The 23,086-nt window shown below is 45.5% G+C and overlaps 1 protein-coding gene across 3 annotated transcripts in view; it reads right to left on the reverse strand.

Moving 5' to 3' along the window:
- The window catches only part of FBN3 (fibrillin 3), a 115,964-nt gene that overhangs the window by 85,318 nt on the left and 7,560 nt on the right, over positions 1 to 23,086 (reverse strand). For all 3 annotated transcript variants that reach the window (XM_075077991.1, XM_075077994.1, XM_075077992.1), the window contains exons 3-6: positions 9,965 to 10,047; positions 7,654 to 7,752; positions 2,565 to 2,660; positions 417 to 512 (exon numbers count right to left, since the gene is read on the reverse strand). In XM_075077991.1, the coding sequence (XP_074934092.1) occupies positions 417 to 512; positions 2,565 to 2,660; positions 7,654 to 7,752; positions 9,965 to 10,047 (374 nt within the window). The remainder of the gene's footprint in view (positions 1 to 416; positions 513 to 2,564; positions 2,661 to 7,653; positions 7,753 to 9,964; positions 10,048 to 23,086) is intronic.

The raw sequence follows: 23,086 nt of genomic DNA on the forward strand, positions 1-23,086 counted from the left end.
TGATGGTGTACCTTCCCTTCATGAGGGTGCTGTGGTAAGGGGCTTCCTGGCATCTGTACGCCACTCCCAGGTTATCAAGACAAGAAACAGGGAAATGCCCAAGAGAAAAATACCCTTTTCGTACTCAGCACAGGGGCTTATTGATGTTTAACAAACAGCTACAAGAGGCCACATGTGGAGGGAGGAGGATCCAGAGACATCGAACAGCTGTGTGGTCAGTAGGAACTCCACATCCTGTACATGTAATGCCCAGGGATGTCAGGGAGTGCTTTGGGCATGGGGTTGTCATACAGGTTATATCATCGGGCAGCGGAATCGAGCAGAAATTCACATAAAATCATGTATCACGTGTTTAAACATACAACTCCGCATCCGGTGCTCTGTCAGTGATAATATCATAAAAATGCATTCCTTACCTCTCTCACACTGGGGACCGGTGAATCCATAGACACAAGCACAACGGTTTGGTCCAATGCATCGACCTCCATTCTGACAGCCGTTTTCACAGACAGCTGTTTTGAAATAGAAAGAGAAACCAGTGATTTCTGCCCTTAGTGAAACCACAACGAGAGACATGTGGTGCTGGCAGGACTTGGAGTATAACCTACTTCACCCATCAGGAGTCTCCTCCATGCACTGAACATACAGAGAAAGGTCTGATATTTTTTCCTGGAAAAATTACTTCCTGTTTATGAATGAAGCCTTTTATAAAAAGGCCATAAGCTCTTATTTCACTTGAGAGGATTTCCTGTGCTCTGGAATCTCAGGTCATTCAAGTCAGCATTGGGATTTAAATGTCAAGGTCAAGATGAACTGATACAAATGAGGAACTGCATAAAGGCAAATGTTTAACATGTGACAATGGTGAAACATGAGGAAAGGAGATTTGTTTGCCATTTAATCCCACGAACCCAAAGCAAAGAAGAAGCAGTCTGATCAGCACACAAGTATTCATTGACTTAAAATCAGTCCTGCTACCCGTAGCTGAAAGCCTGCAGTCAATATTCTAGGGCAGAATTCAAAGGAGCAGGTTGTTGGTTACGCCCTGGGCTGAGGCTAAGCTAATTGAGCAGGACGTAGGAACACTTCTGCACATGACATGAGCAACTGCTGGTTGTGAAAGATGCTGTTGGCCTACTAGCATCTCAGCAGCTGTACTGACTAATGAGAGGAGTAGTTATGACACTTCCTACAGTTCCTATTCAGAGCTTCACGCTCTGAGCTACCCAGACACCCAGCAACAAACACCAGCGCACTGCAGGTGAGAAGAATATAACCTCCTGAAAGGTGAGGTGCATGGCAATCTCGTTCGATACCTCAGCGTGGCCCTCACTGGTCTAGCGCCAAGCTCTGAGCTGCAGAGGGCAGGTACCGCAGCGTTCCACAGCTTTCAAAGGCTACACCCACCTTAGGGCCGAGGAAGCCGAAATCTGCTCTGCTGGGACGCTGCCAGTGGGACTCTCCATTGTTCCCCACCCTGTCAGTGATGTCTTGCCAATATCTGAACCATTATGAAAACTCTACTGAGGATATTATAGGTGGAGCTGGTAGCAGCACATAATTAAGGTTGCCTAGCACGTTCCATTATAAGCCCTGGTTTGCTGTTACTTATACTTTTCCCAAGTTTTAGCTGTTCAGAATGAAATTTTCCATATGGCGTGTCTGCCTTTAGTTGAACTTTTTGGAAAGTTTCAGCAAAAATGAATCAGTCATAGCTGAGGATAAGTTTAGGGGAAACATGGTGTTTTGCCCATCTTTAAAAAAAAACTTCTCACAGATTTCACTAAGAACTTTAGTGATTCTTACATCGATACAGGGATTTGAAATTTGCCTGGAAAGTTCCATTTGATCACAGATTCTTTCAAAACCATTGTGCATACTTGCTTACTTATTAAAGATGGCACCTAAGTTGTTTGGTTGTTAATTCTACAATGGGTGTGAGCAATGATTTCAAATTGCCAAATATCTTTCATGGGAAATAAGTGGGGGGAGGAAATTAACTTTCTCCCTATGAGAGGTATAGGTGATTTGACAGAATAGAAAACCGAGTCATAGAACATCGTAAAAATTTTTTTCTATGACTATATTGAGGTTTCCCTATAGAAAGTCAGTGTCGTCAAATAAACAGAACTAAAAGTTGAACTCGCCAGGCATAATTTATAATCAATATTGGTTTGTTTGGGGTTTTTTTGGTTTTTCTTCTTCTCATTGAAAGAAGACTTCATTTGAGATAAAATGAAGGTTTCCCACAAAAAGCGCATTCACCTGGAATATGTTCCTTATCTAAAACTATTTACAGATAAATTATATCTAATATACATATATATTTGTATATATTTATATATATATTTACAGTAAAATTATAGCTATAGACATACATATAGATACAGATATAGATCTGTGCCCCCTAAGGAGAGCAGGCTGAGATTCCAGCGGAGAGGAGAATACAGCCTGACGTCAAAGAGCACATCAGCGTGTGCAAGGGGGCCTCCGTCGTGAGGCTGCGTGAAGCCGGCCTCGCCCTGCAGCTCCCCGTGCGTACGGCAGGCGTTGCAGGTACTTACGCTGCCCGCAGTATGTTCCAGTATAGCCCTTCTGGCAGAGGCAGGACTCCTCGTTGCAGCTCCCCCCATTCATGCATCTCACACTGCAGGTTTGGACTGTGGAGAAGAGCAGGGAAATATTACACGCCGACGCAACAAATTGTGAACACCTCACAGGTAACGGGTGTTCAGAACTCTCCTGTCTCGGTGCAGAATCTGAGGGTGATGTCAAGTTAAATGGAGACGCCGCTGACTTCCCATGGTAGGAAAGGAACCCATGGAGCGGTTAAACACTTGCACTTCTGCCGAGGTATAATTACCCCAGAGTTGCCTACAAAAGTAAATACTATAGTCTGTTCTTTATTCCCTAGACGAAAGACATTTTTATTGTTCCTGGTAGTATTAAACTGATCAGTCAGGGGAAAGCCATGAACACGCTGCGAGACCAGGGGTGATTTAGGGGATGTAATTCTTCAAGTCCACCTCATACAGGGCAAGATATCATCGTTATCTTGTGGCAAACAGTTTTTAGAGTAATATCAATAGCCCTTATTCCACAGAAACTAAAGACACTCATTATTTTACTTCATTAAGGAATCTACCCCGATCAAACATCTGCAGCTTTGTCCTTTCGACAGGACGTCCTGTGGTAGCTCATGCGACTGCGAGCAAAGGCGAATTACCCAATACCTCCCTTTGATAACTCTGTCATTCTAAACAACCCTTTCTTTTGGGATACTACACTTTTCAAATATTTTCATACCCTTTTTATTACTCTTTTATGGCTTTGCTCCATTTTAAAACCACACTGTTCACATTCTGGGTTGTCTAATATTTAAAAAGCCTTCATATTAAAAGACCTATGAGATGTTTGGAGGATAGAATTTCTTTGGTGGGGGAAAACCATCAACTTTTGAGATATTGCTCTTTCTTTTATAAATACTGTGTGGCCTTATTGGTGAGATTCATTTAATACAAGAGGAGTTTTATTTTAAGAAATCTGAAAAGAAAAGCATGTATCATCTCTTCTTCTTTCCATGTTCAGCATTCACACTAGATTATGACAAACAGAATATGACTAATGCACTGTAGGGAAACAATAGCAATAAATAAGAGTTGGGGAGTTTTATACTAATGTAGACACAAAGCCAGTATTGGCTTTAACTCTTTCATCACTATTCAATGTTTGAGGAATGTGGTATTAAAGTAGACGAGCCCAAAAGGGGAGGTTTACTGCTAAACACTGAGTTACAAATGCAGGTCAAGCAGATTTTTTTCTTTACTGAAATGCCTGGAACAATGCATTCTTCCTTTGTAAAATGTGACAACTCGCATTGCAAGTGCCTGAGGTTATATAGCGAGTTATGTGAAAACTGTTTTTCAGCATGTACACCACAGTACGTGTCTGCCAGGGATAGGAGGGGCCGTGACTTGGCAGCCTGAAGAAGGTGGGGCTGGAGCGTGCATACGTGAGTGGATGCTCAGCTGTGGCTTGCGTCTCTTCTGTGCATGCAACATCAGTTCCAAGCAAGGAAGAGTTGGGGCCAATGCAAGTGAAATGTCTGTCCAAAAGGTAGTAGGATTCACAAGTGTCCAATAGGGATAATTATATGGTTGACGCCTTGTTCATAGGAAGCCTAAAAGGAAGGAGGAGTGGAACGGGAAGTCTCAGAGCTTTGCATTCAAAATGCTCGGCACATGTGCTGTACATTTAATCCACGCATTGCTAGTGTGGTTTGAATTAGTCATGATGTCTACTATTCTTCCTATTGCTCTACGGCCAGAGATCAGGCCAAATTTAGATGAAAGCTTAATCATTAAGGAAACTAAGCTTGAGGCTTCAAAGCATTGCTCAGATTGTCAGACATGAGACCGGTCTCTCTGGGAAAAGGCACTGCTTCCAGCACATGCTTACCCTACACCCCTCGCTACAATTAATCAGCCCTGGGAAAGCAATTACATACAGCAAATCTGGGAGGGCTGCCCAGAGACAGAGGTAGCTAGGAAGTGTCTGTCTGTCAGAGCTGTCCATCTGTCAGAGCTCTTCCCTACACAGCATCCTGAGCCCTCGCGTTTGATGCATTCAGCAAGGGGCAAGGGTTAGTGAAGCTGAGAAATTTTGGGAGCTCAGGGTCTGGACGTAAGAAAAGCCCTGACACTCATCCAGAAATTTTCCAGCTAATTGGCGAAGCCTATTCCTGGAGCTGCACAGAGCAGGCCCCATTTCTTTGGCCGTGATCCCAAAAGCCCTGAGGTCCCATCCCCAACTGACTTATCTCCAAGGCAGGCACTGTTAGAACCCCCTGCAGACTTGAAGTGCAGAAGAACGTCTTTCAACTAAGAATTTAAAGGCCTGTTACACTTTGTCAGGATTTTCCAGGGTAGCAGAGACCGAAGTTCTAGGAAGAAGAAAATGACAGCTCGCCCTAGTTAACTTTTCCCATGATCGGCTTGGATTGGATTAGTTCTACGACTTATTTTAAAGGATCGGTGGCCACAGCTGTTCTGCCAGCCATCAGTAGTGGAGTTTGCAGGCAGGTTTTCTGCCTGCTTACTGCCTGCTACTATCTAAACAGTCACTTGCAAATTACTCCTAAAATATCTTTACTCCCCCAAGTAGGAAACCAAGGTTTTTGTTATGACAGAGAGAGGCAGAGTGGCTTTTATTGCCTCTGGAATGCACAATTTGTCTGCTTTACCTCCCTGAAGCATTCGTGATAAATGCAGATCCAAACATCCCCACAATGAATGCCAGATTTGATGAAGCCCCTGCAGAGGAACCTACCTCCCTTGAGTGCACGCTGAAATCCACCCCAGGCTCAGGGGAATGCCAGGTCTGTGCCCAAATGTATATACTGCTTACAGCATTCCTTGCATTCCTCCGTGATTGCTAACATATGGACCCTCACTCCAGAAACTTTTGTCTCTCCAGCACCTTCCTCTCAGCAAAGTGCAGGGAAGGTCTGCGGAGCACACGTAGGCGCTGGTGCTGAGCACTTGCCGGGGACATCTGCAGGGCTGTAGCACAACGTGGCACTTTGGAATCAGATGCTGGGAATTCTCTTCTTTGAGTCACACCCTGAATGTGGTTTGGGGGTTTGGGGGGGCTAGTTCTCTGGCCTTCGATCAGATGCCTGCAAGTCACTTTATTAACAATAGCTTGCCCACGGATGGGCAATAATGGAAAATAAATTTCTGGTTGTCTCTAGCAATGGCCTTCTGAGACCTTAAAAGATTACAAAATTGCATTAATTTCTGCATTTTGCATAGGGCACTAGCAAAATCAGCCTTCTTAAAACAATACCGTGCCACAGCTCTATTTCTTTGCTTGCAGGATTCTTTTTTGGCTGGTGTGTTTGAGCAGTGTCATCATGTATGGGTGGTCTGCTTATATAGTCAGGTACAAATGGTCACACAGTATCAGTGCCCACGTTTGGAGATCTAGAGTGCGGGCCAACCCCCGTTCACACCGTGTTCTTGCTTTAGAAACAAGTGAAGCCCCCTTGGGCAGACCTGTTGGTGCGCGTAGCCTGTGCTGACCCAGGTGGGCCTCGTGCTGGTTTACAGGACTGTGGTTGGAAGGGCTTGCTGGACGTCTCCATCCAGCCTCCCACATATTAAGTGGGCTATGACTTTGTCTAGCTAAGTCTTCAAACCCTCCACTGAGGGCGATCCCCCCCAGCTCTGGCTACCTGCCCAGCACTGCATCACCTTCCAGTGTAAAAAAAATTTTCTTCATGCCTGAAGATCTCAAGCTTCAACATCCCAAGCAGCAACTTGTGGCCATCGAGCTCTGTTATGTGACTCACATCCAGCCTCGTGTCTACCGTAACTCCCAGGTCCTTTCCAGCAATACAACCCAGGGGAAAAGGGGGCACGGAGGAGCAATAATACCCTTCCAGAAAGTACACAAGCCTGCCACACAAGGACAGGCTGGGAGAGCTGGGTTTGTTCAGCCTTGAGAAAAGGAGGCTCAGAGGGGATCTCATCCCCATGTACCAGTACTTAAGGGGCAGCTGCAAAGAAGATGGAGACTCCCTTTTTACACGGAGTCCCATGGAGAGGACAGGGGGGATGGACACAAATTGCTCTTGGGGAGATTCCGATTGGACACCAGAGGGAAATTTTTCACACTGAGGAGAGTCAACCATTGGAATAATCTCCCCAGGAAAGTGGTTGACTCGGTCACGTTGGACACTTCAAGAGTCGTCTGGACAGGGTGCTGGGCCGTCTTGTTTAGACTCTGCTCTTCCTAGAAAGGTTGGACTAGATGATCCCTGAGGTCCCTGCCAACCTGGCATTCTGGGATTAGCTGTCAGGGTTTAGACTCAAGCAAGAGGAGTGTTTTCTGTGCAGAGCCATGTGCTGCAGGGTAACAGAGTGGTTGCAAGCAGGATCTGGTCTTGAATATATCCTGCAGGGATTACAGAGGGATATAGGAATTGCCTTCTGGATATGTGACTGTCACACTGCTGAGTCCTCCACAGCCTGTTTTTCAGAAACCTCAGCCACCCAGTCCTCCTCCCAGAGCTGTCCGATTTTTGTCCTGAATGTCTGAGATAGATAGAAGAAAAAAGCAGAAAAAGTGGCAATGCAGGTTCTGTGCTCCCAGCTCAGCTAGCACGCAACTTCATCGTGTCACTGCAGCTTGCTAAAAATGCTGGGCAGTTCTCCCTGACAGCAAAATCAGCCTAAGAAAAACTTAATCAATTTTTCCACTGGAAAAAAATATTTATTTCGTTAACAAAAGCAGTGACAGATTTAATTCCACTTCAAAGAACAGCCAGGGTGGATGGACTCTTTGGCAGCCATGCTGCTATTTGCTGCTGTGAGATGTGGTTTCTGAGCTGCATCCTGCAGGATTTCTCATACCAAAGTAGCAGAAATTGCAAGCAGGTTGTCAGTTTTCTCCAGGTATCGGGGGCAGTGAGGACCCTTCCTAAAAGTGCCACAAGAAATGAAAGATTTCATGACTACTGCCCGATTCAGATCAGAACCCGGCTGCCAAAACAAAATATTTCAGAGATTTCCTTCCACTGCGACTGGGAAATTTTTAAGAGAGCACATAACTACTGCAGAGGGAGAAGGATCACCAGCAACGTTCTCTTACCTCCAGCTGAGCCACAGTTGGGAGAAAGTTGTCCATTGGAGCACGTACACATGTTTGGCCGTGAACAAAATCCATCACCACAAGAATTCCTGCAAATTGCTGGAGGAAGAGAAGGACACAGTGATTAGCACAACGTGCTCTGAACCTGCTCGCAGATGTGTTTTTGGCTGATGAAAGGGTGTGAACTCATCTCTTTTAAGAATAATAACCTGGGGAGGAAGCTGGGGGCACCTACTGAGGACCCTGAAAAAGTGGGAAGGATCCACTTGTTCACAGGGAATTCCTGGAGACACCTTCCTTTTATCACAGCCTGTGGCTGGTCCTGCTACCACATTGCTTTTTCAGCAGCAGGGGATGGGGAACGTACATTTCACTACTATTGCCTGCTGAAAACATTTCTCAGCAGAGACAAGTGACGTCCATGAGAAGCCAGCCTATTCTTTTCCTTAAAATTTTTGTGTTTCCATGAAGCATTTTGCAGCCCACGGTCTGGCATCAAGGAGACCAGCTGTTACCGAGATGCATCTCCGATTGAATGAGGGGCTGAGCCTGAGTCAGCCAGAGATGCATCAGCAGGATGCCTTCATATCAGTCCCCATCCTTTCTTGCCTGGGACCCCTGCTAATCTCTTCCCCTTCCTGTGCCACGGGAGCTAACAGCATAGCTGGCAGTATTGTTCCACCTGTGTAAGCACAGATTTTATTGGAGCCCCATGAAAGTATCTCCTCTTTGTGTGTTTTATAAATACAATTACAACACACAGTCCCCTGAGGACCTCCAGCCCAGATGGCATGTTTTACAGTTATGAGAAAAGTCAGCAGACAACCCTGAATGTCGCTAACCCCGCATGCCACAGAGCGGCTACTTGGCTGTGAGTTCCTTAACCCTTCACTGCAGCCACCATTAAACTCAAGCCTTGTGTCCTTGGTGGGGCATCTGCTGGCCACGGGATGGTGAGGAGGATTTTGTGAGTTTGCCTGTCTCTCCTCATAGGGGAAGGAGAGGGCACAGAACTCCATGCCTTACCATCAACCCGGGGTGAAATCAGATGCAGTTAACTCTTGAGTCATCACACCTCTTTATTGCCTTTCTAGGTGTGTAAAATGCTCTGGTGCTGCTTACTCATTGTGTGCAAGGACACATCAACTCGCCCCACCACTCATAATACAATAGGCACATTTCCTTTGAGAGGAGAATATTTGCAGCTCTGGGCTCAGCTTTGTACATCTGAGGTCTCAGACAGCTCTATTTTAGGAAGCATGAGGTGTTTCTTGCAAAGGTGGCTGAGTTTTACACTCTGAAGGTGGAATTACTTCTGAAGTATGTGACTTGTCTTACGTGGGAGATCCAACTAGAAAGGCCTATTTTTCTCCTCAACTTGAAACCTCCCACTGTCAATTATTTTCAGTAAGTTTTAGAAAAGGGCATTTACATACAATTCCAAGTGGGCTCTAATGCAGAAGATTTATTCAGAAAGCTAAAATACTGGGAGATAGAAGCATCCCATAGTGCTGTCTGCTATTTTGCATGTCCAGGGTATGGTTAATACCTCCAGGACACCATGTATTGACCATGTTTCAGTATGAAGCATGACCAAATGCAGGTGTGATTACCCCTATTGACTCCAATGAGAATCTCATTCATTACTCCTGAGCTGGCTTTCACTTCACACCGGACCGTCCTCCAAAGGGCAGGCTCCTTCATCTCCCTATAGCTCATGCCTTTAACCTACAGAAATGCAAAACATCAGCCCCTTAATGGATTTTATAGGTGTATATCAGCACTTGAGAGCACAGTAATGCTCTGCTCCAAATAGGACAGCTACCTGAGAACACAGGGGTGTGATTTATCTAAATAAGCATCCTGGTTTGGGTGGCCACTCAAAGAAAGATGCAAATTCCTGCTCGGAGACACTGTCTCATGCCATCACGTTTGCAACGTCAGCATCTAGCTGTTGCGCTAGCAACTAACTGAATTGTTTCACCTAAACAAGCAGCTCCAATGTAACTTTCTCAGGAGCCACCAATAGCTTTCCTTTGAGGCTAATCTTCTAAAGCAGGCACACAAACTGTCAAGCAACAAGGACCACAGTGGCAATTTGGCAGAAGATAAAAGGCCATGCACTAAATGGTACCAACTGCAGCCACCCTGCTCTAACCAAGACTAGCAGAGATGAGAACTCCCAGCAATTGCTGCTCCTGTCCCAGCGGATTACGAAATGTTCTGGCATCTGCTGAAGTGTGAGATATGCATTCCCTCCCACATGGCAGTTCGTTCCCTTGGTGCCCTTAACAGGAAAATGGATACTCACGGACAATGCACTGGTTCCCTCCAGGCAGCGTTTTCCAGCCGGGGCAGCAGTAGGAGTGGAACCTCGAGCCACAGACATTGGGTCTGAAAATTAAAAATAATTTTTTCCTTCTGTTTCTGTGCAGCGCCGTTGGATAAATTCAGCATGTATCAGCGCTGTAGGAGAGCACTTGAATAACCTCTTGGTGACAGTTCTCTGCCAAACTCCATTCCCTCGCTGTGAGTTTGAACAAGCTGTGTTTAATTCCCACCAAAAGGAGCCACCATACATTATTTTAGTAACTGACTTCTGACCTCCTGGTGCAGAATGCTTGGGGCTCTGATCTTACAGAGAAACTCGTAACACCATACGGAGGAGCGACGAGCTGAGGCACAGCCAGGTCTACCCTGACACGAAGCCAGAGCACCAGGCCATACCCACAAGGTTAGACACAGCTAGTTGGAGACCTGCATTTCCATGTGAGGAGATAGAGAGAGACCAAGATACCAGACAACCCTAGAGACCACAGGCAAGTGAATGTCTTGATATCCCGAACAGGAGAGGACATCCGTCCCTTGTGACTATAGCTTAGCACTGCTGTTTATGCATAAGGTGGATAAAGTCCTGCTCTTCCTTTCTGACTCTGCATTCCTGCATGCTCCAACTCATCCATCAGCCAGGCTACCCATCATTTTCTTTGTCTTCATTTGTTTGTTGGATCGTTTAATCAATATCACATAGCAAAGACGGCAGGAAACCCAGCCCGAGCATATACCTCAGCACGGCATTTACACCACGTTGTGCCATGCTACACATCCATGCATGAACTAACAGCCTTCCCAATAAAAATTCCCCTCAAAAAAACCACGAAAAACCACAAACCTGAGTGATGTTCATACTCTTGTGACCCTGTCATGTGTGGAGTCATGAGAGCACAGCCCCTTGCAGAGATGCTGGGGCTCTAACACAGGGTCAGACAGATGGGGAAGGCAGTAGAGATGTAAGTGTAGACAGAGAGTTCAGACGTTGCCTGGACCCTGGCCAGCAACCCTCCAATCTCCTTCTGGAGGTTTGCTGAGGGAACACATCTCTTAGAAAAGCATGATAATTTGAACTGAAATCACCAGTGAAAAGAGCATACACTTTGGAGGTTTTCTAGCAATTAATAATCCCCACTGTTAAAACTCCATTCTTTCTTTTGGGGTCTGAGTCCATCTAGCTTCTTCTTCCAGCCATTGGATCTTGTTATCTCTTTGCTTGCTGGATTGAAGAACCATCTGCTAACAAAGTCTTCTTCACCCAGTAGACCTATGAGATTGTTACATCACCCTTTAACTTTCTCTTTCATAGGAGAAGGAAAATATCAGATTAATCTGGCAGGCTCTATTGTCCAAAATTTCTAAATCCTCATTCTAATTTTCACTAATTAAGTTTTACATCAACCACTTCAGCAGATTGCCTGGGGCTGGTGATAGTAACTATCATCATCATTTCACAGACAGGATGGGATTATGCAAATAAATCAGATTTGGCATTTTCTGCTATGCAGTTTGGGATGTTTCTGAAACACAGGAGGTTCCACCTGAACATCATGAAACACTTTTTCACTATGCGGGTGACTGAGCACTGGAACAAGAGGTTTCCCAGAGAGCCTGTGGAGTCTCCATCCTTGGGGATATACCAGCTCTGGATGACCCTGCTCGAGCCACTGGGGTTGGAGCAGATGGCCTCCAGAGGCCCCTTCCAACCACAACCACGCTGTGATTCTGTAGTTCTATGTTCACTGGCATTCATTTCACTGTGAAATACACCTCCATGACTATCAGCATATCACAGCTACCTGTAGAAATAGCACAAGCTATATGGTGCATGGGATTAAATGTATGGATTTGGCAGGCTGGAGCAATAACAATATCTGATTTTTAAAAACTCCAAAAGCATTGGTTGATTTGTTTGGGTTTGGGTTTTTTTTTTAATTCTGAAAAATATGTTGATTCATCCCTGATATTCAGCTAGATCAGCAAATTAATTTCATTTTCCAAGGAGCAGTTTCTTCTTATTTCCCTGTTATTCTGCCACCAGCAATGCATAAGGCAGGCACTGTCTCAGCTTCCCTTCATTCCTTACAACAGCATCCCAACCATTGCCTGTGGTGGCGTAGAAACTGCTTTAACCATGGATGTTTCTCCTTCCTCGCATGTCATGAAGTGCTTACTGCTTGTCCTGCCTGTCCTTGCTCAAAACCTGAGGTCTCTGCTACAGTAGGTGTGCCATTAGCCTTGTTTTCCTGAACTCACCTTTGTTTCTGCCTGGAAATTCTACCCGAGTTGAAATTGAAGATTTTCTTCCTTGGGTTGCTGTTCTCAAGCTCCTGCGGCGAGCCGGGAGTGGGAAGGCGGAGGGTGCTGGGCTGGCTGTGCACCCTGGGCACAACCGCCGGACTCAGCGGCACTCTGTAAGGCTCATCTACCAGATCCCAGCCTGGATTTTGGCAAGAACTTGTAGTGCTTCAGGGCAGCAAATTCCTTTTCTGCCTGGGAGAGGCTAGTGGATCCCAGAACACCCTGAATCAGCTACACAGGCATACGTGAGTCCTCCACCTTCAGCATGATCACAGTAGACGCACAGGAGATACACGGGAGACATGCAGCAAAGATGAAGCACACATACAAAACGCGTGCAGAAAACACACAGCAAACATGAAGCAGACACGCAGCGGATGCAACAGCCGCACGGCGTACGTTCAGCAGTCACACTGACGACGCGCAGCGCACACCCAGCAAGCACACCGAGACACAACACGGACGCAGCAGAACTGCAGCACATATACAGACATATAGAGCAGATGCGCAGCAGGCACGCTGCAGGTGTACCTTTCCAAAGCGGGAGAAGTTGGGGTTGTGCAGCCTGGGGAAGAGAAGGCTGCAGGGAGACCTTACTGCGGCCTCCCAGTGCTTAAAGGGGGGCTGTAGGAAGGATGGGGGCGACCTCTTTAGCAAGGCCTGTTGTGACAGGACAAGGGGTTTAAACTAGAGGAGGGGAGATTTAGACTGGATATAAGGAAAAAATTTTTTACTATGAGGGCGGTGAATCACTGGCACAGGCTGCCCAGAGAGGTGATCGATGCCCCATCCCTGGAAACACCCCAGGTCAGGCTGGACGGGGCTCTGAGCCACCTGATCTAGCTGAAGATGTCCCCGCTCGCTGCAGGGGGTTGGACGAGATGGGCTCTAAAGGCCCCTTCCAACCCAAGCCATTCTGTGATTCTATAAGTAGAATGCCTTTGCATGAAAAAAAGGAACTGGGCAGCATTTGCATTAATGACAAAAACACCGAGCTGGACCAAGAGCAAACTCTAAGGAACCTTGTACCAGGCAATGATGTTGCCATGTAAAAGGACTTCTAGATTCTACTCTTCATGGTGACTAGAAGATCCCTGAGCAGCATGGCCCATGTTCAATGACTTTCTGTGCAACAAAGGGTTCTGCTTTGCTTCCCAGTTCTAATCTTCCCAGAGCACACAGTGACCTGTGTAGAAGCTACGGCAACTGTTTTTTCTAAATGTGCTGCATTTGCCCAGTGCTATGTGGAGCCTCCTCCACCAGCCCTGCAAACATAGAGTCAAGGGCTCTGCTAAAATAATTTGGTGCTATGGTTGGAGGTGGAGAGTGAAAAAAAAAGAAAACTGTATTTTGATTTCACAAGCTCCTACATTTTCCAAAAGCCTAGGCAACTGTTGCTTCTCCTGTGGTTAGAAGTTAAAAGGAGACCTTGAATGCTGTTTCTGCTGGTATGGATTAAGGTTCCCTGCAGATGGGGGAACATCCTGGGTTGCAGTTCCTGGTTGCATTAGGTTGGATAAAACATAAAGCTAGTCAGTACTTCCACCGATATTCAAGTGCAAATCTCCAGTTAGAAGTAGGCACATGTCTGTGGTTGGCATTAACTGGGAAGATAAGTTCACTTTGAGCAGATGGAGGTCCTGTGAAGCCTAAGTTTCAGCCCCCAGGCTCCCAGCATGCAGGACGGATGGATGGATAGCCTTTTTTTGATATAGGAATCTCCATGCAATGCGTAGGCAGCCCAGACAACTCATAGCCAGGCACCAAATATTGCAGTTTGACTGCCACCTGGATCCGTTTGCTGGTCCCCCTTTTCAGTACATGGATGTGAACAGCTATGCAATGAAGGTAGCCGTTATCCTTAGTATCTAATGATCTTCACACCTTGGCCTCAGGCTACTTCAAGCCTTGTTGAAGATTAAAGACTATTATATAGCCATTTTATCAGGCAAAAGACTAAGATGTTGGTTTTTTTGCCAAAATCAGTGAAGGAAGAGGTATCTGGCATCAATCCCATATCCTAAGACAGAAGAAAGTGGAAGTTGAATGAACTTGATAATGAAGTGAGTATTTTTAACTATGGTGGCAAGTATCACCTCTTTCTAAAAGACAGTCAGCCAAGGATTTCATCAATCTCTGTGCAGGGATCCTGGGAGAGGTCCTGGGCACCCTGATACGCAGTAGGCTAAACTACAAGATCACAACTGTTCCTCCAGAACTGAACCTTTATAAGCATATGGTAAAAATTAGCAGAGTTTCAAAACAAAACATGGGAAGAATACATTCTGAATGGCTTGAAATTAATGGTGTCACAGAAATGACCTAGAGGGAGAATGAAATTAGATTCCAAAGCAATAACTCAATAAGGAGAATGCTTTTTTGTAAGAAAAAAAAACCTCTTTAGCAAAGTTGTGACAAAATCGCTTTTTAAAATTACTAGCAGTTATCTCAATCCTGGGAAACACAAGCTGGAATCCCGTGTTCTCATCAGCGAGAAGGCGGGGATAAAAGGTATGTCATTTAGTTGTTACAGAAAAATGCAACCATCATTTGTGATGAAGAGCTCCTAAGAACAGGAAGGTCGAGGAGAGAGGAAAAAAATCATTGAAATTCAATAAACTTGCCCACAACATTCTGATTATTACTGACAATCAAAATCACAGACATTTCAGACTATCAAGAAACTTCATAACAATCAGTCCTAAATTAAAAATCAAGAGGATTTTTTTACCCTAATCCCTGTCAGCTTTGCCTCCCTGCAAGCCAGTAGTAGCAAGGGGGCCTTACCCAGACATGACACAATCCTGGAGAGACAAGCTGTGCTGCTGAGATGGTGCTAACGCCCACGTGACTTTCCCTTTGGGTGTTAGAACCATGGAGATAAGAGCTGACACGTTTGTGCCAGTCCTTCCTAGCAATGCTTTCTGGCAAAGGACCACACCGCTGGTCCACCCCCATGGTTCAGCTGATGCAAAAAATAGACCTGCCAATATGAGGCAGATCTTCCCTTATCACCTTCTGCGCAGCCAAGGAAAGGCTGAAAGAGCTCAGCTGCTAAAGAGAACTATTTTAATGAAAGTGAACACGGCCAAAAAAGTGATGCTAAGAAAGGACAGAGGGAAAGCAATGCTGGCCATAGTGTCTTCTTTGTCCACTTTAAATACACAATAGGCTTATAGAGATAAGCAGGGACAACGCAAGCATGAGTTTCGATTGATGGCACCAAATGCTGCCTGCTGGCAGTGGCCCCATCTGAGAATCAGGAGATGCCAAGAAGAAAACCGCTGGAGCAGAGCAGAGCTGTGGCCATACGATGTGAAAATGCATGGCTGTTAGCAAGAGAAGCCTCTCTCCCAAATCCACAATGGAGTCAGAGGCATGAGCAAGGACTGGGAGACAGTCCATACCACAAGACTGCCCACAGGCTCGGGGTGCCAGCCCGCCTCTGGGGAGAGAGCACAAGCAGCATCTGGCTGTTGCTGTAGCAGCCTGGGAAAGACAGCCTAGAGCAGTGAATTGCTGCCTACTAGCTGAGCAAGCAGCCAAAAGGGACTCAGTCCTGCCAATTATTGTCAGATGCCTAGTGTGACCCCAGCAGAACCGGACTCATTGTTAAGGGTAGGAGAGGGCAGACAGCACAGCATGTGAAGTCCAGGCTGTGAATGCTTTGCAGACTCAGAAGCTGGCCAAAAACTAAGTCAAGTCACCCTGAGCTTCCTGCTCACCCACAGGTATGTCCTCAATACACACACATGCATGCAGGTCTCTGTCCACTCCCCCAGCCTTAGGAGAAAGAATACCCAGCTAAAATGAACCCTGAAACCTTCTTCAGAGAGCTCTGCATGGCCACGGAAGGGCTGGTTTGTGTAATAACTGCAGTGTCCTGCAAGGAGCCATCCAGCAAGCCCCACAGCTAATGAACCCTTGACTACACATAGTGTGTGCTTTCCAGACAGCAAGAACTGCAGCCCAGTATTTGCCTCCCCTGTCATGAGTAATCACTGTACCTCAGTTGTCACTGGCCTTCAGAAGTGGTATGTCCATTCCTTAAATTAGAGGGAGACAGAAGTGAATGAACACTGGTGGCTTGCCATGGCTGGGGTAATTCTCAGAGATGCTCTGGTCTGCACAGGGTTTGCTTGCTGGCTGCTCGCATGTTCTCCTTTCCGCTGGCCTCATCCAGGGGGATTCAACATATTAATTCAGGAAGAATTCACTACAGTTCATTACCCCGTGCCAATTTCCTGCTCTTCTCACCAAGTGGAGACCTTTGTCTGGTGACTGAGATTCCCCTGAGCTGTGACCCTGCCACTAGCCTGCTTTGGTGCATGCTCAGTGGTCTGGCAAATGCTCCTCCCAGCTCATCACTTTCTTTGTGTCTGCCTGGAAAAGTTTGGGCTGGGTATCTGCTGCCTGAGCATGGGGGCCCTTCTCCGTATTTATCAGTCATTCTTTACTTCCCTCCTTGACACATCCTAAAGCTTCATCCTGCTGGGTGAAAACAAGTCCTCAGTGCCGTGACTGTCTCCTGAACACCACTTTCCAAGATATTCCCTGTTCAATGGAAAAAGGAGTCTGAGCTAAGAGGGTCCAGCCAGGATCTGCTGCACTAAGCAATAGTTCTCTAGACCAGTTTGAGTCTCTTGTAAGGACAGAGATGCCAACACCTTACATCTCCTGCAGGTCACCTCTTCTGTCTTTAGGATGATGAGAATAAGGCAAAGTTACAGAGTAGGTGCTCTCAGAAATTCATACCGCTCTGTTTTTTTTGTAAACTAAGACTTTGTTATTAAAAGTATGGCTTGTACTTTTACCAGGTCCCAGATGTGAGTCAGGTAAGTGACCAAGCACAAATCCCTTTTTCTCTAAGTGTTTCAGACAAAACACTCGGTGAAATCCACCCTCCTGCCCTACCAAAGTACAACCGTGCAGGCTAGTAGCAGGGCTGGAGCCCAGTTTCATGAAAGGGTGAGCAGCAACTTTCCCACCAGCGCATGGGATCCACACCTGGTGATTTCGGATGAGAAGCCCCACAGCTCAACTACCCAGCCACAAACCTAATGAAAGAGCGATGAAAGACTCCATCCATGCCACTGGTCCTCAAAAGAGGTGGGTCAGATTCATCACAGAGGAAATCCACAACAGCAGCAGACCACAGCCTGGGCTAGAGTAGGAGGAGCATGGCCAGCAGGTCCAGGGGACCTATTTCCCCCTCTTCTACTTGAGCACAACCTCCTAATTTTAGGATTCTATTAAGCTTGCCCAATCTCAATATTCCTTCTGTTCTTCTCTCTTTGTATTTTCTGGATATCTTGAGAGACATGAACACCTCTCTTCTGCTCTGCACACACATCCAGTTTGGGATGCAGCAATTCTAACAACATACATGGGATGAACGGAAACCCGTTGGCAGGCTTATAGTCCCTACCTTCCCTGTCCCTTATTTTCAGGTTTTTTCTGTCTTCAAGTTTCAGCTTAGAAATATTTACAGGGAAATCAAATCATCCAGCAACAGATTTGGCCAATTCTCAATGCACTTCTGCTTGTTCCGCTTTAGGAATGGCCACCAGCCCAAATACTGCTCTAGTTTTCCCCCAAACACTCAGAATTACCCTTTGTTGTACACTCACCAACTCAGTAACAATCTAGCTAATTCCAGGCTAGCTGGATTTCTGATTTGATAGTGCAACAAGGAGGGCTGCCTGCTATCCACAGAAGAGCCATTTTAGGGATGAGACATGGAAGTTTGCTTTTAGATTATTTGCGTCCCTGCAGCCTATTCTCTTGTAACAAAATTCAAGCCTGTGCAATTCATCAAATAAGATGAATTTGTATCAATATCACCACTACATTCTCTTGTCTTATATGACTTAGGCATGTGGCTTTTCCAGCGACAATGATCCTACCTCTCCCTCAGAGCTGGAAATATTTCCTATAATTCAAGATTCCTTTTGGGTTTGATCTCAGCCTGATTCTTTGCTGGGCCCCAGGGATCGTCTCTCACAATAACGGGAAAACCACTGCAGGCATCGCTCACCCTTGGCCTCAGCGGAGATCACCAGGAGGACAATAATTACTGCCAAATGTGATAGTGGTTTTTGGTCTTGCATCTCCCCTCCCACGGGGAGCTGGGACCATGTCATGGCGTAAGAACACATTGAAACAGTGCTGACTTTCGGATCCTTGGCCTAAAGGGGAGCATATTTGTGTCCTCCTAGTTCTTGACTTACCAGATCCCTCAAATGTACTGCTAGTATTTATTTCAGTGATCTATCAGTTTTACAAGCCTATGTTTGCGGCATACTTCCCCAGGCCTATATGTGTTCATGCAATGGTTATCATCTGATAAGCATTTGCAAATGAAAGAGCAGAGCAACGCCACTGGAGAAGCCAGCTGTCCCTGCCCAGGCAACCCCCCTTTAATGTACGGATGTTGACTCGTTCCTGCAAAGGAGGTGCTTAATTCCTCCCACCTGAAACATTATCCTCTTGTTCTGCTAAGCAGCCCAGCATCTGTTTAGCTTTTAGGAAGGAGTTCAAGTCCCAGTGATTTCAACTATTTTTGGTTCTAAGAATTCGGTTTTAAAGGCGCAGAGATGTTAACTTTCTGTCACCACTGGTAGAAGTCACACACCTTAAACCTGCGAACAGCTATTTTGCTGGGTAATATTGCAAGCACAAAAGCATTCAGAATTCAGCACGTCCTGAAGTTGTTTGCTGAGCTGAGCTATGGATTGCTTTCCTAAGACTCTCAGCAGTACCCGTAATACTCAACTCAGTAATACAGCCGTGGCAACAGAAATATATTTCCTCTGATCTCACCAAAGCCCCAGACTTATGGTGTGTCTCACATTCCTGCTGGAGACCCTTGACTTTCCCTGGCCCCTGGAGCACCCCTACCTCCATCCCCAGGGATTAAGGTGGGGTGAACTGGTGCACAGATCCCTCCTGAGAAAACCCTGGCTGCAATACTGAGCATCTCTCCCATCTGAGCTGGCCTGGGTCTCTGCTCGAGCCCAGACTGAGTAGCTGGGACTCAGGGGACCTTGACATAAGATGCTCAAAGAAAGTTGAGCCTTTCAAGCACCTGAATTCAGCTGTTGATCTTCCACTGCAACTTTTTTTAAGAAAATGGGGAGGTCTGGGAAGAGGTGGAAGAATGCATCACTGGCTGCTCCTCCTCCCAGCACCAAGGAGGGGCTCTAGACAAGAAAGACTGATTGAAGTGAACAACTACTTTTTCTCGGTTATTTGAATTAACAGAAAGGAAGCCTTAATTTAAATAGTTGTTTTAATCTCTGGGTTTATGTTGTAGTTATTTTTTCCTAGAGAATGGATGATCTGAAACTAAAGATGGCCTTGACACCTAATTTAGCACTTTCTTGTAATTAACCAGGAAAATGTATGATATCAAAATATATGCCTTTTAACTGAGCAATTATGTAGTTTCAGAAAAAGTTACTCAAGTGTTTACTGTTTCCATTTTTATATTATTAGGAAATGGGGAGAAGTTAACTTAATTTTCCAGGTGGTTATTACATTTCTACTTCTAATATTTAATTGCCTTTGGATTGAAATTCAAACAGCGTTAAATGGGCCTTTTTAATGCTTGATGGTACTGCTCCCGTCTCTGTGCCCAGGGCTGAGTTTCCTACCATAATTCAGAGCAGAGGGCAGCTTTGGGTGCCTTGGGGACAGGCCATCTCAAATACAGAGATGCAGTCTTGAAAGATTACAGATCTCTGTAGCTCAGCCCCCTTTCCCTCTCCTGCTGAGATGCAGCTACCAGGAAGGTCATCAGTAAGGTGATGGAGCAAGAGACTACAATGAAGGCAAGTCCCATCAGGGACCTCCGGATCCCCAGTACAAAACTGCAGCCCTGGCTCAGAAATCCTCCCTGCGCTCAGGCAGAGAGGTCTCCCAGGACCCCTGGCACACGTGAATGCCAGACACACGTACACAGAAAGAAAGCCGTGCTGAGAAGGTTGCCTGGCTGCCACTGAGGTGACTAGCTCACACCAAAATAAATCTCTGCACTTACAACAAAGCACTGCCCAAGTTTACGTGACCTGAGCCGCGCAAAGCTGAGTCCAGGGCAGACACCTGAATTTTGGCTGAGAACTGGGAAGGGGGAGGGGGAGAAGATGGAAATAAGTTATTCAATATGCACAATTATTATTCAGTTTCATAAAAGGGATGAAGCAATATGCAAGGAAAGTCTTACAAAGACTGTATAGGCTTTGGATTCCATCTATCTAGGTTAATGCCAAGTTCAAGCCCAATAATGTTTACAATTTTTTATTTTTTTTTTTAGCAAAGGAGGTCTACAAAATCTTTTGTTATACATCTTTTCTTTGTCAGTAACACTATTTTCCCTCCTTTTTTCAGATCTTCACACATTTTGTATGACTGATGGTAAGGAAAAATCTTCCCTTATTCAAGCATATTTAAGTTTAAATCCTATATATCAGCAAAGAACCATAGTGAAGACTTTCCTTTGAAAAAGACTAAAAATGCAACTGATTTCCAGGAACTGCTTAACACTTTCTTTTGGAAAGCAGCTTTACCAACTCTTCCTTTTTTTCCCCCCCCCTTAAATTCTGAAATAAATCAAAACTTCAAATCCAGTTCTTAAAACTTCCAAACAAAACCCATATAACCTATTAACTTCTATGCCAGATAATCTTTTGCCATGCCAATACTTGCCTTCATGTTTCCTGCCAATAACAAGAGAAACCAGCCTAGGCCAGAAGTCCAAGATCAACCGTTTCACAATATAAATCAAGACACAAGGAAAATTTAGGAGCAAAGCCTTAAGCCAGAAGTTTCCAGCTACTGCCTTAATTTTGTTCCTTCTGCTGTTTGTAGTATTTAGTCCCTGGCTTCAGAATAAATATCAAGGTTTACACGTGTGGAATATGTAGACCTGGAAGCAGCCGAGATGTGCTCAAGGGGTGACTGGATCACAGTGACAGAAGCTCCAGTTGCACCTTTACTGAAGTGACGTACGTGCGCTCTAAACTCAGCTTTAGCAAGTCTCAGAGCACAGAGACCCACACCCTGCCCAGGGCAGGAATGTGGTGGGAGAAGGCAAGAAACCTTTGCTGGAGTTTGACCATGCTCTTCCCTGCCATGTTCTTCCTCATCATGTCTAAGGGGAGATGCCCCAAAGCTACCTCCTTGAAGATGGAGTCCTCTATGTGTCTGTGAACATGCATTTCACAAAGGGGAAAGGGGAAAGGGGAAAGGGGAAAGGGGAAAGGGGAAAGGGGAAAGGGGAAAGGGGAAAGGGGAAAGGGGAAAGGGGAAAGGGGAAAGGGGAAAGGGGAAAGGGGAAAGGGGAAAGGGGCCTACAACGATCATCTAGTCCAACTGCAATGACATGTGGGCAACCACAAGCAGCACAGCCCATTTCAGAAAGCTATTTTAGTAAGTACTGGAGTCCTGTTGTTACTCTTTGGCTACATGTGCATGTAGTTTCAGTTGGCGTAGTTAAGGACATACCCCACAAATTTGCTTTTCAAAGTATTTAAATCCCCATAGTTACTGGGTCTTTTTCACAAACAACGCACACAATCAGTAGGACAGAGTCTGGTTGCCTAAACTACAGGATTAAGTTGAGAAATGGGACATTTTAGCTTCCACTACCTCTTAGTAGCACCTTGGTTCTTACTCTAAACAGCATTTCATTTTCAAGGGTGTTTTCTACAACTTTGAGGTCAAGAAACCAATTTCTTGTAAGGAATAAAAGCTGGGCTTCTACATTTAAAAGACTCCACTCTAGGACTTTGAGGAAATCAATACCTCTCACTAGATTTACAGTAGCAGCAGGAATGGTAACACTGCAAAAAAGATTTGCTGACTCCAACTTAGGGCTTAGTCCTTTTAAAGAAGTCAACCAAAACGTTATGCTTGAACTTGGCAGAGGCAGAATCAGGGCCTGAATCATGAAACATCTGACAGTGTTGGTTGTGTTCTTGGCATCAGCTCTTTTTAAAGGCACATGTTTTTGATAAACCTAAAGCAAGAGTGAAGAAAATTACAATTGCTGCTGGTCCAAAAAAACCTTTTGTAATTCCTGTACTAAGATGCTCATGGACCAGCAACATCAGGGATGGAGTTGGACTAAAATGCTGATGGAAATCATCTGCTTTCTGTGCACATCTCGGCGTGAGTTGCAAAAGTGGTGAAGCTCATTTCTGCCATGTCCAGTCTCCCCTTGACATTAAACATCATTGCAGTGTCAGCTTCAGTTTAAATTGGTGCCACGTGGCCCAGAATCACAGCCCATGGCTTTCCCACTCCACTGCATCTGAGCTTCCAAGCTTAGGGCGGTGGATGGAGAGTCCATCTACATCCCAGCAACTCCTCCTCAGCTGGTGTTTTGCAGTTACAATGTGCCTTGCCTCTCCATTCCCCAGTGTCAACTTGGAAACTAGGAAGGTGTCAAAAATCTACACTTGGAGCAGCTTGGAAATCCTCATATTCCCCATTCCCCACAATTAACTTAGACACCTCTCCGTCTTTTTGTATAAGTCATAGCAAGGGAAGAGGTATGACAAATGCCTACCCAAACATCCCTTCTTCATCCATCTTCTCAATTGCAGTGGCCATTTCATAATTAATGGGCTTGACATAATTAGTTGTATTTAAAGTCAGGCTATAGCTGAGCCTTTATTCTTACTTGAAAAAACAGGCAGCCATGAACTTACAGGAAACCATACTGCCAGCGAACAGCTCAGCTGGTTGCAGACTAATCATCTTTTCTTTCCCCTTTGTTAAACACATTCTTGCTCTTGGA

This window comes from Phalacrocorax aristotelis, chromosome W (genome assembly GCF_949628215.1).
Source record: "Phalacrocorax aristotelis chromosome W, bGulAri2.1, whole genome shotgun sequence".
NCBI classification, from domain to species: domain Eukaryota; kingdom Metazoa; phylum Chordata; class Aves; order Suliformes; family Phalacrocoracidae; genus Phalacrocorax; species Phalacrocorax aristotelis.